Source organism: Callithrix jacchus, chromosome 2 (genome assembly GCF_049354715.1).
Source record: "Callithrix jacchus isolate 240 chromosome 2, calJac240_pri, whole genome shotgun sequence".
Lineage (NCBI taxonomy): Eukaryota > Metazoa > Chordata > Mammalia > Primates > Cebidae > Callithrix > Callithrix jacchus.
Window position 1 is genome coordinate 3,618,652 of NC_133503.1, and position 15,654 is coordinate 3,634,305.

General features: G+C 47.9%; 1 protein-coding gene across 14 annotated transcripts in view; it reads left to right on the forward strand.

The window, feature by feature from the left end:
- The window catches only part of TMEM248 (transmembrane protein 248), a 38,429-nt gene extending 27,249 nt beyond the window's left edge, over positions 1–11,180 (forward strand). For 7 of the 14 annotated variants that reach the window (XM_078354100.1, XM_078354083.1, XM_078354092.1 and 4 more), the window contains 5 exons: positions 1,540–1,690; positions 3,350–3,533; positions 5,831–5,974; positions 7,971–8,028; positions 8,182–11,180. In XM_078354100.1, the coding sequence (XP_078210226.1) occupies positions 1,540–1,690; positions 3,350–3,533; positions 5,831–5,974; positions 7,971–8,028; positions 8,182–8,195 (551 nt within the window). In that variant the 3' untranslated portion in view covers positions 8,196–11,180. The remainder of the gene's footprint in view (positions 1–1,539; positions 1,691–3,349; positions 3,534–5,830; positions 5,975–7,970; positions 8,029–8,181) is intronic. The other 7 variants (XM_078354131.1, XM_035279364.3, XM_078354110.1 and 4 more) reach the window with 1 other exon arrangement.
- Positions 11,181–15,654: the final 4,474 nt, after the last annotated feature.

Below are 15,654 nucleotides of genomic sequence, written 5' to 3' on the forward strand. Positions count from 1 at the left end.
AGAGGTGAGAATATTCCCATGATAATCAAGGTATGGCTAACTTCTGGGTTTTCCATATAGCAAGTGGACCTGTTTCTTAGGCAGGTCATTAGGACACCTTTGGGTTTTTAAAAAACGTTTTTATTATTATTGTTATTTTGAGACTGAGCCTCGCTCTTGCCCAGGCTGGAGTGCAGTGGCACAATCTTGGCTCACTGCAACCTCCGTCTCACAGGTTCAAGTGATTCTTCTGCCTCAGCCTCCCGAGTAGCTGGGATTACATGCTCGCGGCGCCATGCCCAGCTGATTTTGTATTTTTAGTAGAGACAGGATTTTACCATGTTGGCCAGGCTGGTCTTGAACTCCTGACTTCAAATGATCTGCCTGCCTTGTCCTCCCAAAATGTTGAGATTTCAGGCATGAGCCACTACACCCAGCTGGGTTTTTTAATTTTAATTTGTAAAATTTATTTTTTGAGACAGGGTCTTGATCTGTCCCCAGGCTAGAGTGCAGTGGTGTGGTCATAGCTCACTGCAGCCTCAAACTCCCGGGCTCAAGTGATCCTACCTCAACTGCCCTAATAGCTGGGACCACAGGTGTGCACTAGCACACCTGGCTGATTTTTAAACATTTTTTTATAGAGACAGGCTCTTGCTGTGGCGTTCAGGCGGGTTATGAATTCCTGGCCTCAAGCAATCCTCCTGCTTCGGCCTTCTAAAGTCAAAGTACTGGGACTGCAGATGTGAACCACTGCCTGGCAGTACGTTGGTTTTAGTTTAAGCTTCATGATTTGCCTTTCTTAATGCTGAAATGCTCTGACCTCTTTTTGATCATGTGTGAAAGGACAAGGGCCATACTTCTTTGGTCATGTTCGTGGGAGAGTAGTAAATTTTAAGTGAAGTAATATATATAGGAGGCTGGGTGCTCCATGCCTATAATCTCAGCACTTTGGGAGGCCAAAGCGGGTGGATTACCTAAGGTTGGGAGTTCAAAACTAGCCTGGCCAACATGGTTAAACCCCGTCCCTACAAAAAATACAAAATTAGCCAGGCGTGGTGGCGCGTGCCTGTAATCCAAGCTACTTGGGAGGCTGAGGCAAGAGAATCACGTGAACATGGGGGGCGAGGGTTGAGGTGAGCTGAGATGGTTCCACTGCGCTCCAGCCTTGGGCAACAAGAGCAAAACTCCATCTCAAAAAAAAAAAAGAAACACTACATGTAAGAGGTGTTTGAAAATGGTTAGATAGCTGTGCAGAAACGGTGGGGATAACTCATCCAGCCTGAGCTTTTCACCTTGGATCTGCCTAAGGTCTGACTTAGCGTCTCCAGGCCACGACTGGAAAGCAGCCACCTCCTTTGCTGTTTCGTGGCTCTGCTAGTTGAGCAGGCTTCACGGTTAGGGTCAGGACTGCTCTTACTCCTCACATCCCACAGAGGCAGATGCCTGGGCTGCTAGATGGTTCCTGTGTGTGTTTGAGTTCAGGATTTATTCAAATCCCAGAGAATAACAAATATGTGGTTTTTGCCTTTAAGTACCAAAAAACTGATTTCTCTTTCATAGGCAGGGAAGCCCACGAGGAGATAAACATCACCTTCACCCTGCCTACAGCTTGGAGCTCAGACGACTGTGCCCTCCACGGTCACTGTGAGCAGGTGGTATTTACAGCCTGCATGACCCTCACAGCCAGCCCTGGGGTGTTCCCCGTCACTGTGTAAGTGTTCTGAGCGCCCGGTGGAGAGTGCACGTGGTGAGCTCCACTTGCCGTGAGTGCGGCTGCGTTGCTTCTCCAGTGAACTCTCGTGACTCTCGCTTCACATTTCTTATACAATTGTCTCTACTCAGACCTCTCTAACGGATGATTTAATTTGGAAATCTAAAGCTAGAACTTCCGCATATAAAATCAGAAAGTTAGTGCCCCTCGAACTACCAATTTGAAAAGTAGTTTTAAAACTGAGTATAAATTGAACTTTATTTTCCTTTAAACATTTACGGTTTTCGAAGCATTTGTTTCAGTTTTTTTTTTTTTTTTTTTTTTTAGCAACATTCAGTGAGCAGCTTTGACTTTTAGGTTTTTTTTTTTTTTTTTTTTTTTTTTTTTTTGTGGTGGGGAGGTTTCTCCTTTCTCTGTAAAGGAGATATTTATCTATAAATAAATAGGTGCAGTACATAAGATATAGCCTATTTAAAAGAATTCTGTGGTTAATCCTTTTTGAATAAGAATTATCCTGGGATTTGTCTATTTTGGACATTTTGAGGTTTGTAGGCCAAGAGCAGATTAAGTTAAACATTCTGTTACAGTAACTGATACAGAATTTTGTAGGTAAAGCTTTCATTTGTAACTAAGTGATATGCTTTGGGCTGGGCACAATGGCTCACACCTGTAATCCCAGCACTTTTGGAGGCTGAGATGGACAGATCACTTGAGGTCAGGAGTTCAAGACCAGCCTGGCCAAAATGGTGAAACCCTGTCTTTACAAAAAATACAAAAACCAGCTAGGTGTTGTGGCAGGCGCCTGTAATCCCAGCTACTTGGGAGGCTGAGGCAGGAGAATCACTTCAACTTGGGAGGTGGAGATTTCAGTGAGCTGAGGTCACACCAGGTTGGGCAACAAGAGTGAGACTGTCTCAAAAAAAAGGATGATGTGCTTTGGTTGTGTCCCCACCCAAATCTACCTGGGATTTGGGAACTACAATTCAAAATAATCCCCATGTGTCATGGGAGGGACCCAGTGGGAGGTAATTGAATTATGGGGGTGGTTACCGACATGCTGCTGTTGTCATGGTAGAGAATGAGTTTTCACAAGATCTGATGATTTTAGAAGGGGTTTTCCCTTTTATTGGGTGCTTCTCCTTGCTGCCGCCATGTGAAGAAGGATGTGTTTGCTTCCCCTTCTGCCATGATTGTAAGTTTCCTGAGGCTTCCCCAACCACGCTGAACTGTGAGTCAGTTAAGCTTCTTTCCTTTATAAATTACCCAGTCCCAGGTATGTCTTCATTAGCAGCGTAAGAACAAACTAATATACTAAGAGTTTAACTAATTTGAGGAGATAGGTGTAAAAGGGGCTTATGTCCATTGCATCCCATGTGAGAGGACTATAGGTTGAATTCTGAAGGCGAAAGTTCTACACCCAGACTCCTAAATGTCAGGCACCTATTTCTTTTTCTATGTGTTTATTTTTTTTTAGAAGACCCTCAAACTAAAATATAATGGTATTTATCTCAAAGAAGCATGAGCGTGTGAGTTACATTTCTCCTTTCCACATGTGTTGCCGTGTTCACTGTTTTGCCAGCTGCTGTGGGGGTGACACAGGTGAATGACTCAGGCCACTGAGCATGTGTCTTTCCTCCTCCTCCTCCTCCTCCCTTACAGACAGCCACCACACTGTGTTCCCGACACGTACAGCAACGCCACGCTCTGGTACAAGATCTTCACAACTGCCCGAGATGCCAACACAAAATACGCTCAAGATTACAATCCTTTCTGGTGTTATAAGGGGGCCATTGGAAAAGTCTATCATGCTTTAAATCCCAAGCTTACAGTGATTGTTCCAGATGTAAGTGAGAAAAACCGTGTGTGTGTGTGTGTGTGTGTGTGCGTGTGTGTATGTGTGTATGTGTACGTGCGCACACGGGCACATGTGTCTGTCTGTGCTGCAACTGTTGGTGTAGGTCCTGCCCATTTCCCTGGGTAAGCGTATCCTCTGCCACTCTAGATTTCCAGCTGGGTTGGGACACTTGGCGGAGAGGTGCGTGCTTGGAAAAACATGCCACCCATTGGTTAAGGAAAATCTGGTTCTTCTCTTTGTTTTCTCTGTTGTTTGGCAGCAGTTATTTCTTGAGCAACTGCCTGACCCCTCGGGGTTGCAAGAGATGCTTGTGTCCCTCTGTCTTAGAGGGATGTTCACAGATATGCATAGAAGACTATCTAGTTAGTCTCCATTTGAACAAGAAATAGTGCTGCTTGGAGTTCTGAAAGGTAGAAGTGAGTAGAAGGAGATGAATCTTCAGCTAGAGTGAGCCTGAATAGGATTTAACGGAACCAAGAGGCAAGGAGAAGAAAACACCTATTTTGTCTAGCAGCTATGCACTAGAAGCTTCCTACTTAGACTTGAGCCTACTTTTTTTCTTACAGACAGTATCTTGCTCTATCGCCCAGATTGGGGTCTAGTGGCACATTCATAGCTCACTGCAGCTTCAGATTCTGGGCTCAGGCTTCCCGAGTAGCTAGGACTACAGGTGCATGTCACCATGCCGGGATAATTTTTAAATTTTTTGTAGAGATGGGGTCTTGCTGTATTGCCCAGGCTGGTCTTGAACCCCTGACCTCAAGCGATCCTCCTGCCTTGGCCTACCAAGTGGCTGGGTTGACAGGTGTTAGCCACTGCACCTGGCCCAAGCCCACTTTTTTTTTTTTTTGAGAAGGAGTTTCTCTATTGTTACCCAGACTGGAGTGCAATGGCTCAATCTCAGCTCACAGCAACCTCCACCTTCTGGGTTCAAGCAATTCTCGTGCCTCAGCCTCCCGAGAAGCTGGGACTACAGGCACATGCCACCATGCCCAGCTAATTTTTTTGTATTTTTAGTAGAGATGGGGTTTCACCATGTTGACCAGGATGGTCTCGATCTCTTGATCTTGTGATCCACCTGCCTCGGCCTTCCAAAGTGCTAGGATTATAGGTGCGAGCCACCGCGCCCAGCCATCCCACTTTTTTATTTTTTTCGAAATGGGGTCTTGCTGTGTTGCCCAGGCTGGAGTCCAGTGGAACAATCTCGGTTCACTGCAACCTCCACCTCCTGGGTTGAAGCGATTCTCCTGCCTTAGCCTCCCAAGTAGCTGGGATTACAGGCACCTGCCACCACATCAAGCTAATTTTTGTATTTTGAGTAGAGGTAAGGTTTCACCATATTGTCCAGGTTGGTCATGAACTCCTGACCTCACGTGATCCTCCCACTTCAGCCTCTCAAAGTGCTGAGATTACAGGCATGAGCCACTGCACCTGGCATTTGCCCTTTTCTGAGGCTCATTTGTAGGCCAGAGTCCTGCAGGAGCCAGCCATGGAGGTCAGGCTGGATGGTGGGCTAAGGTCCTTCGTGCCTGGCCGAGGGCAATCCCTGCCTGTGTTTGGGCCATGGGGATTGGTCAAGCAATGTGCTGAGGAGACTGGGCTGCCCCACTATGTGGTAAATGAGCGGGGGTGGAGCCCAGGCTGACCTGCGACCTGGAGATATGAGAGGGAAAAGGAATGGAAGTGTGTCTGGGGTCTCTCTAGTAACTCGAAGGCCCTGGGGATTGACTGCATGTGGGAGGTCAAAGGGCAGTGAATCAAAGATGACGTCAGCATTTTCATCCAGGGACTTAGAGAAGTAGGGAAATGCAGGCACACGGAGGAGATTCTGAGGAGAGGTGAGGTGCTAAGGCCTTCCTTGTGGGGGCATAGCCAGGAGTTAGGAATGCATCCTTGGCTGTCAGCCATGCAACCCGAGGGCAATTCCATGATGAGGATGTGTCCAGAAAGGGCTTAAAGTCAGAGTCTCTGCAGCCTTTGCAGGGGAGGAAGCCTGCCGGAGGGGCAGGGTGCAGGCAGTGCGGGGGTGCAGAAGGCAGGGGTAGATGACAGCGCTGGGAAGGAATGGTTGCTCTCCACCAGAGATTGCTTGGAAACACCTTATCTTCACTTAATGAGATCCAGCTTTGGTAATTTAGGAGCCAGAAGGAGAAACCTCCTCTCCCAGCCTGAGAATAAAAGTTGTGGCAAGTCTGGAGTTTGTAAAGCCTGTCTCTCAAAACCCAGCATTAAAACCTTTTGGTCACTCAGAGCACGTTTCTGATTTTTTTCTCTTCTTTCTTTAGGATGACCGTTCATTAATTAATTTGCATCTCATGCACACCAGTTACTTCCTCTTTGTGATGGTGATAACGATGTTTTGCTATGCTGTTATCAAGGGCAGACCCAGCAAATTGCGTCAGAGCAATCCTGAATTTTGTCCTGAGAAGGTGAGCAGTGGGTGGGGCCCAGGCTAGCATTTTGCTAGAGGTCTCTGTATATAGAAAGTCACAGTTATTTTTACTCCATTTATTGTGGGGGGCACCTTTCCTCCAAAGAAATGACAACCATCCCTCAGAATCCTAGGAGGATTGGTTCCAGGACCCTGGTGGATACCGAAATTCATGAATGCCCAAATCCCTCTGGGGGTACATTATTTGCATATGACCTCTGCACATCCTCTGTAACTTTAAATCATCTCTAGATTACTTTTTATTTTGAGATGGAGTTTTGCTCTGTCACCTAGGCTGGAGTGCAGTGGCGTGATCTCCACTCACTGCAACCTCCGCCTCCCAAGCTCAAGTGATTCTCCTGCCTCAGTCTCCCGAGTAGCTGGGATTATAGGCATGTGCCACCATGCTCAGCTAATTTTTGTATTTTTAGTAGAGACAGGGTTTCACTATGTTGGCCAGGCTAGTCTCGATCTCCTGATGTCAAGTGATCCACCTGCCTCGGTCTCCCAAAGTGTTGGGATCACAGGTGTGAGCCACTGTGCCCAGCATCTAGGTTACTTACAATACCTAATACAGTGTAAGTGCTATGTAAATCGTTGTTACAGTGTATTTTTAAAACTTGTGGCCGGTCACGGTGGCTCAAGCCTGTAATACCAGCACTTCGGGAGGCCGAGGCAGGTGGATCACGAGGTCAAGAGATCGAGACCATCCTGGTCAACATGGTGAAACCCCATCTCTACTAAAAATACAAAAAATTAGCTGGGCATGGTGGTGCGTGTCTGTAATCCCAGCTACTCAGGAGGCTGAGGCAGGAGAATTGCCTGAACCCAGGAGGTGGAGGTTGCGGTGAGCCGAGATCGCGCCATTGCACTCCAGCCTGGGTAACAAGAGTGAAACTCCATCTCAAAAAAAAAAAAAAAACAACTTGTATTCTTTTTGTTGTTGTATTCTTATGTTTTGGTTTTTTTCTTTTGAGTAGTTTTGCTTTTTTTAGTTTTTTTGAGACGGAGATTAGCTTTTGTTGCCGAGGCTGGAGAGCAATGGCACGATCTCGTCTTACCACAACCTCTCCCTCCTGGGTTCAAGCAATTCTCCTGCCTCAGCCTCCCGGGGAGCTGGGATCACAGGCAGGTGCCACCATGCCCAGCTAATTTTGTATTTTTAGTAGAGACAGTGTTTCTCCATGTTGGTCGAGCTGGTCTCAAACTCCCGACCTCAGGTGATCTGCCCATCTCAGCCTCCCAAAGTGCTGGGATTACAGGTGTGAGCCACTGCGCCCAGCTTTATTTTATTTATTTATTTATTTATTTTTGGGACAGGGTCGAGCTCTGTCACCCAGGCTGGAATGGAGTGGTGTGATCGTGGCTCACAGTACAATCATAGTTCACTGCAGCCTTGACCTCCCAGGCTCAGGCAGTCCTCAGCTTCCCAAGTAGCTGGGACTGTAGGCATGCATCCGCACACCTGGTTAACTTTTGTAGTTTTTGAAAGAACCACTGCCAGGTCACTCCCTGTAACAGTGATGATGGCTTGGGTAATGATTAAAAATCCACCACCACAATTTAGGCTGAGGGTAAAGACACTTCTAAGGAAGACAGAAACCACAGCTGGCCTTCTATAATTGTAGGTTCCACATCCACAGATTGAACAAAAAATACTCAAAAGAGGGCTGGGCATGGTGGCTCATGCCTGTAATCTCAGTACTTTGGAAAGCCAAAGTAGGTGGATCACTTCAGCCCAGGAATTCAAGACCAGCTTGGGCAACATAGTGAGACCCCATCTCTACTAAAAGTTAAAAAATTAGCCAGCTGTGGTGGTGCGTGCCTGTATTCCCAGCTACTGGGGAGGCTGAGGTGGGAGGACTGCTTGAGCCCAGGAGTTGGAAACTATAGTAACCTATGACTGTGCCATTGCACTGCAGCCTGGATGACAGAGTGAGACCCTGTTTCAAAAAGAAAAAACAAAAAAACCACTTCATTCTGTCTCTGCACAGTGGTTCCAGATGGGCTGCATCTTGCAGGAGGCTGGGATTTCTAGTCATTTCTTCCTAGGTGAGATTTTCTTCTTAGGGGTTTAATAACTTTCCTGCCTGGTCGATATGTGCCATCAGAGTCGCGCGCTGGTCTTTGGGTAGGCGCTGGCACCTGGGCTGAGTTACCTGGGCTTCCCTCTTTGACTGGTTTCCCTGGCTTGCTCTCTTCCAGGTGGCTTTGGCTGAAGCCTAATCCCACAGCTCCTGCTTTCTGAGAGGAACTGAGAGAACCATAATCCTTGCCCGCTGAGCCCAGCCTGGGCCTGGACGCTGTGTGAATGCGTTATCTTGCGAAGTTGGGTTATTCCAGCCAAAGACATTTCAAGTGCCTGTAACTGATTTGTACATATTTATAAAAATCTATTCAGAAATCGGTCCAGTGATGCACGTGCTTTGCACCGGGTGCAGCCAGAGCCCTTCATCCCTGCCCTGGACTTGAGACCTGGTGATTGTGTCTCTAGAGAAGGATTCCTGGGTCTAGCTGCATGGGAGCTGGTCATGACGTTTTCACCAAGGTCACGGGCGCGTTGCGTCGCCGGTGGGGTTGAAGTTTGGTTTGGTTCTTGTTTCAGCCGGCTATGTAGAGAACGTTTGAAACAGTCTGCACCTTTGATATGATACTGCATTTCCAAAGCCACCAATCCATTTTGTGGATTTGATGTGTCTGTGGCTTGATAATCATAGTAACAACAATAATACCTTCTTCATTTTGCTTGCAAGGAAACATACCTAAGTTTTTTTTTTTCTTTTCAAAGATAAAATAGTCACATTTTAATATTAAGCTAGTTAGGACAGACTTGTGCTTTTATCCTGAGTAGAAAGTTAAATATTGAAGTCACGTACATGGTAAAGATGTAAGATTCATTTTCCACAAGGATGACAAGGAACCTGGTCTTGTTGGAGTTGGCACGGAAGGTTCTACTGTCTTTTCCTCCACTCTTACCCCTCCCTTCTGTTACCAGAGTTAATGCAGCCTCTTCACTCAAAGGGGCTTCACAATGTAAGTGGCTCTGGAGGTGGAGTGACCATTCACTGTTCTGCTTTCTGGAATGCAGCTGACAGTGTGGAGAGAAAGAATGATGATTCGGTCTCACAGTAAAGGGTTTCTTTTTCTTTTTTTTTTAAAGAGTGGGTGGATTTTCTCCTTTTTGTTTTGCTTTTATTTTAATGCCACTAACATCTTCAGAAGGAAAGCAGCTAGTAGATTAGTAACATGAAAACGATGCCTATGAAGTTTGAAGGAATGCAGTTCTGATTTGCCATTTGTCAGGGAAGACCAAAAGCGTTTTTCTTAGAACTCTTTTTCTTGTTTTTTGTTTTGTTTTCTTTTTTGAGGCAGGGTCTTGCTCTGTCCGCTGGGCTGGGGTGCAGTGGTGCAGTCACAGCACACTGCAGCCTCCAACCCCAGGGCTCAAGCACTCCTCCCACTTTAGCCTCCTGAGTAGCTGTGACTACAGGCATGTGCCATCATGCCTGGCTGATATTTAAATGTTTTGTAGAGACAGGGTCTCACTCTGTTGCCCAGGCTCATCTGGAACCTCTGGCTTCACATGGTCCTCTCGCCTCAACCTCCCAAAATCCTGGGATTCCGGGCATCAGCCACCAAGCTCAGCCCTCTTAAAACAGTTTGTTTCATTGTCTAGTTCCTCTCGTCTCTTTTTCCTCGTAATCCTTGTTCATTTAAGCAGAATTGTGTGTTATCTTTTTCAGTCCTTTCTTGTTAGTTGCATTCTTACCGTTTTTTCTTACTTTTTTCCGTAGTAGCTCATTGTCATTGACTTCTTGTTCTCCAGGCAGTGTTAGAACAGAAGGGCAGTGAAAACCTCGGACGTGACCATCAGTACTTCCTTTCCTCACTCTAGGTTTGTAGTCTGTTCTCAATCAGGATTCGTTCCTGTAGTTGGAAGTACATTGGCCTAGAACCTTTTATCCAGGCATTTTTGAATGGAAAACAGTTGCGGGCTTTTATTGAAGATTGGTAAGAGAATCACTGCAGTAACTTGAAATGTTAGTGTTCCTTTTTTTCCTTTTAGGATGTGTCAAGCACAGTGATTGTACTGTCTGTCCAGTTTCTTTGTACGATACGAGTTGCTTACACGATGCATGGCTCACTTGTTAACTTAGTTTTCTCCTTAGAGACTTTGAGACCCTTAGGAGACGAGACTGAGAGAGAGCCATGTGGCTTAGCTCTAGGAACGGCATTATCAGTAGGACTGTCAGATTCTAGATTAAGCTGCTGTTGAAGTAGTAAAATCCCAGTGAAGCAGAGTTACAGGGATAGGTTTATAGTTGGCAGAGCCGTATCAAAGGAGACAGTGAGAAAGCCAGTTTCTCTGGTTCGCTCAATCCAGCTTGTTGCTCATGTTAGTTACCCTTGTTTTAATGATAGGGAGGGGCTGGAATCTGTAGCCAGGGGAGGAGTGACACTGTTAGGTATGAGGAAAGGAAGTGCCAAAAATGCCTGGACAGATGGCTTGTCCCAAGGCCAGGACACACACTTTAAAATCCAACATTCACCTCAGCAAGTGATTCTCAAAGATCTTACAGAAACGCCGAGTCAATCAGGTTTGTAAAGGAGTGCTGTGGGGAGAGAAGAGGCCTGGGGGCCTGGGTGAAGAGGCCTAGGACCTGAAGAGACTCCCACCGAGTCTCAGGAAGCTCAGGGGACCTGTCACCACCTGGGCACTTCCCAGGCTCAGCACTCAGCCGGAGTTTGCTGGTGGACCTCAGGATTCCAAGAGTGCGCTTGCCTGCCGTTCAGGGCAGCCGCCCGCAGGAGCGCCGGCTCCCCCTCAGCATCTCGGACTGGAGGGCCAGCAGAAGGTCAGCAACTTACCCCTATAACGACTGTTTCAGATCATATTGATCTCTTTCCCTTTTCCTTTTGTCCTTTCACTGTATGACTTGAATCAGTTTTGATTCTCTTTGTAAGTGTTTCTTGTCGGGCACCTGCCATGTCTGTTGCATTTTCCTCGGCAGCGTGTAGGGCTTCAGCTTCCTGGGTTTTCACCCTCCTGCAGGCACTGTGGGGTCCTGAGGGCCAGCGGGCCCATTTCACCTCTTGCTGCATGATGGTCGGTAGCTGATCTGTTACGGCATTCACTTCCAGATTAATTTTCCGTGTTTGAAGTATGTGCATATGTGCTTTACAGAATAAAACATCTGAATTTATTTGCTGTGTGTCCTCTTCCGCCAGCCAGGTGGGGATTTTCTTTTTTTTGTTTTGAGACAGAGTCTTGCTCTATCGCCAGGCTGGAGTGCAGTGGCGCGATTCTGGCTCACTGCAACTTCCGTTTTCTGGTTTCAGGCAATCCTGCCTCAGCTTCCTGAGTAGCTGGGACTACAAGCATGTACCACCACGCCCAGCTAATTTTTTTTACTTTCAGTAGAGATGGGCTTTCACCATTTTGACCAGGATGGTCTCGATCTCTTGATCTTGTGATCCGCCCGCCTCAGCCTCCTAAAGTGCTGGGATTACAGGCGTGAGCCACTGTGCCAGGCCCAGATGGGGGTTTTCTAAGGGAATAACATGCGCAGTCAGCAGTTGAGGGTTTTTTGCAAGCTGCTACTTTGAAATGTCACCTGTCATCTGGAGGAGGGGTGGGCATTGTTTCCAATGAAGGTGGCCTCACCAGACACACTCGTCTTCCCCCGAGAGTAGAGGACCCTCTGTAGCTCTCTAGACCAACAAGAACTGCTTGCAGGCCTGACCCTAACCCTACCCAAGGAATTAAGTCATAAATACCAGCAGGGAGCATTGAATAGATGTGGGAGTTCCAAGATACCCTTCTCAGTGACATGAGCCTGCCTGCCCAGCCTCAGGCTCCCAGCTTGCTCTGCGGGCTCCTGTTGCAGAGCTCCAACCCGCCCTAGACCTCCTTTGCCAGGATAGAGCATCCTCTGCAGTTTCTATAGCTAAAGGGAGATGACGTTCACTAACGCGAATCCTTCCCCTGTTCGGAAGCCAGAGGCTGCGTGTCCCTTCCCTTCCCTCCCCAGCAGGCGCCGGGGTCGCAAGCTCAGCCTCATGGTTGAGGAAGGTGCTACTCAATAAGCTCTCTGTTCTTTCCGCTTCCACCTTTCCCTGCCCTCTGCCTGGAACAGGCGAACTCTGCGTGGAGCCCGGTGTTATTCCCTGCCCTCTCCTTGGACTCGTGTTTGTGTGCGGTGATTCACCTCCATCCCAGTACAGAATGTGCCTTGGAGGAGAAGAGCTCACCTCTCCCTGCTGTGGTAGCCTGGTAAAACCTGACACGTGCCGGGGTCTCAGGTCAGGTCAGTTTTTGCTTTGAAACCATTTCATTTTCCCAGTGGTCCCCCTGTGCTTCCATTTCCCTCATACTCATGTCTGTTCAAGGATTCCCCCAAAAAGTAGAATGAATGCACACACCACAGCACTCCGGAGCCTAGTCAAGGAGTTTAGTTGCAGTCTCAAAGAAACATCTCTCTGCTCAGAATTTGAGACCAGCCTGGCCAACATAGTGAAACCCCATCTCTACTGAAAATACAAAAATCAGCTGGGCGTGGTTGCAGGCACGTATAGTCCCAGCTACTCAGGAGGCTGAGGCAGGAGAATCATTTGAACCCGGGAGGCAGACGTTGTAGTGAGCTGAGATCGCACCACTGCACTCTAGCCTGAGGGACAGAGCAAGACTTCATCTACAAAATAAAAATTTAAAAATAAGCGTATCCCTGCCCATTTGAGAGCCCATATTCTTTCCAACTATGAAGACAACACACACGAGAGTTGATGATGGGGGAACTAGGGCAGTTTGAAAAATTGCAGGAAGAGGCTGGCGTGGTGCTCACACCTAGAATCCCAGCGCTTGGGGAGGCCAAGGTGGGAAGATCACTTGAGCTAAGTAGTTTGAGACCACCCTGGGCAGCCCCGGCTCTACAAAAATATAAAAATTAGCCAGGTGGTGGCACGTGACTAGTCCCAGCTACTTGGGAGGCTGAAGTGGGAGGACCACTTGAACTTGGGAAGTCAAGGCTGCAGTGAGTTACGATCACACCCCTGCACTCCAGCATGGGCAACAGAGTGCGACCCTGTCTCAAGAAAAAACAAAAGCATTGCTAGAAGAGTTGAGAGTGTTTTTTGGTAGAGATGCAGTTTCAAAGGCTGTTCTCAAACTCCTGGCCTCACACCATCTTCTCAGCTAAGCCTCCCAAACTGCTGGAATTATAGGAGGCGGTAAGTGGAGGTATCTGAGGATGCAGCTGGTGTGTCACCCTTGGTCACCCTTTGGGAGAAGAGAGTTCGCCAAGCAAAGAGCACCTTCCCCAAGCCCTAGTCCTTTATCACCACGATGCTAACTGCGTGGCTTCTTAACACTCGCTGGGGTAGGAGAACCAGTCTCTGAAAGGATGCATGTGTAACAGAAATAAGTTTCCTGACATGATAATCACCCTCACTGCATAGGACACACACCAGTGTTTCCATTTAGTCTCTATTCTTGTAACTAAAACACCAGAGGTGACCACTACATTGATTGTATGGCCCACAAACGGAAGGCAGCCTATAGTTTCAAGAACACTGATAGAGAAAAAATCTTTTACAATTGGGAGCATTCTGACTCTGAATGCCAACATTCTAGCTATCAAGAATTTTGGTTTTTAATTTTATTTTTTCGAGACAGAGTCTGTTGCCTGGGCTGGAGTGCAGTGGTGCGATCTTGGCTCACTGCAACCTCCGCCTCCCAGGTTCAAGTGATTCTTATGCTTCAGCCTCTTGAGTAGCTGGGATTACAGGCGTGCACCATCACGCTGGCTAATTTTTGTATTTTTAGTAGAGACAGGGTTTCTCCATTGTTGGCCAGGCTGGTCTTGAACTCCTGACCTCAATGACCCTCCTGCCTCAGCCTCCCAAAGTGCTGGGATTACAGACGTGTGCTGCCATACCTGGCCAAGAATTTTGTCTTCTTAGGAAGTTGCAATCTCTCCCGTTTTCAGAACCCTGGAGGCTGACAACTAGCAATCACGTTGAGCAGACCTTCGTTTTTAAGCAGAAGAGGAAATTGTTCTCATTAATCTTGAGAAACAGCTACGTGGTAGATGCTAGGGAAGAGGCTCCTACCTAAAACCTTGGTGCCTTTTTTATTTTATTTTCAGTTTTTGAGATTGAGTTTTGCTCTTGTTACCCAAATTGGACTGCAATGGCGTGATCTCAGCTCACTGTAACCTCTGCCTCCTGGGTTCAAGCGATTCTCCTACCTCAGCCTCCCGAGTAGCTGGGATTACAGGCATGTGCCACCATGCTCACCTAATTTTTTGTAATTTTTGTAGAGACAGGGTTTCTCTATGTTGGTCAGGCTGGTCTTGAACTCCCGGCCTCAGATGATCCACGCCTCAGCCTCCCAAAGTGCTGGGATTACAGGCATGAGGCACTGTGCCTGTCCGGTGCCTTTACTTATTTATTTTTGAGACGGAGTTTCGCTCTTGTTACCCAGGCTGGAGTGCAATGGCGTGATCTCGGCTCACCGCAACCTCCACCTCCGGGGTTCAGGCAATTCTCCTGCATCAGCCTCCTGAGTAGCTGGGATTACAGGCACGTGCCACCATGCCCAGCTAATTTTTTGTATTTTTAGTAGAGATGGGGTTTCACCATGTTGACCAGGATGGTCTCAATCTGTTGACCTCGTGATCCACCCACCTCGGCCTCCCAAAGTGCTGGGACTACAGGCTTGAGCCACTGTGCCTGGCCTGGTGCCTTTATTTTTAAGCGGCAGGAGTCCTGCCGTGTTGCCCAGGCTGATCTCGAACTCCTGGGCTCAAGCAGTCCCCCCGCCTCGGCCTCCTGAGTAGCTGGGACTACAGGTATGAGCCGGCAGGTGCATTTCTGCAGCCCAGAGCTCATCACTCCCAGACCTGTGTGTCTCCAGCCCACTCTCAGAACACACCTAGGATCTGGAGAACCCTTCTCAGGCTCCTGGCCCTTTATCTTCTGTCCTTGTCCTTCAGTCAGGTGTCTGGTGTCTCCGTGGCAACATTCCATGGCCGTGGCACTAGCTCCCGTCTCATCTGCAGAAGCTGCATAATCCGCCTCCTGTGCCTCAAGCACCCGGGTTTTCGCCATGGTACTTCCCACCATTTCCCACTCCAGCACACATGGTGGGCACTGCGGGGGTCTGCTCCCTGAAACCCAACCCTCCCGTTCCTTCAGGTCTGGCCTCTGGCCTGGCCGCTGTCCCAGGGGCTACTGGTGCTGGCCACTGTGGGCACACCTAGGGCATCAGGGATCTGGCCTTCTGTTTCTTCTCACCATATCCACAACTGGGATCACCCAAGAGCAAGAGAGTTTCCAGAAGGGAGGAAGGACCCCAGTCTGCCCTGAGAATTGGGATTATTTTTTTTTTTAACTCTTGAATTTATCCCCAGGAATTTTTGTTTTTCTTTTTTTGAGACGGAGTCTCACTGTTACCCAGGCTGGAGTGCAGTGGTGCAATCTCGGCTCACTGCAGCCTCTGCCCCATCAGGTTCAAGAGATTCTTGTGCCTCAGCCTCCTGAGTAGCTGGGATTATTACAGGCACCTGCCACCATACCCGGCTAGTTTTTTGTATTTTTAGTAGAAACAGGGTTTCACTGTGTTGGCCAGGCTGGTCTCCAATTCCTGACCTCGTGATCCGCCTGCCTAGGCCTCCCAAA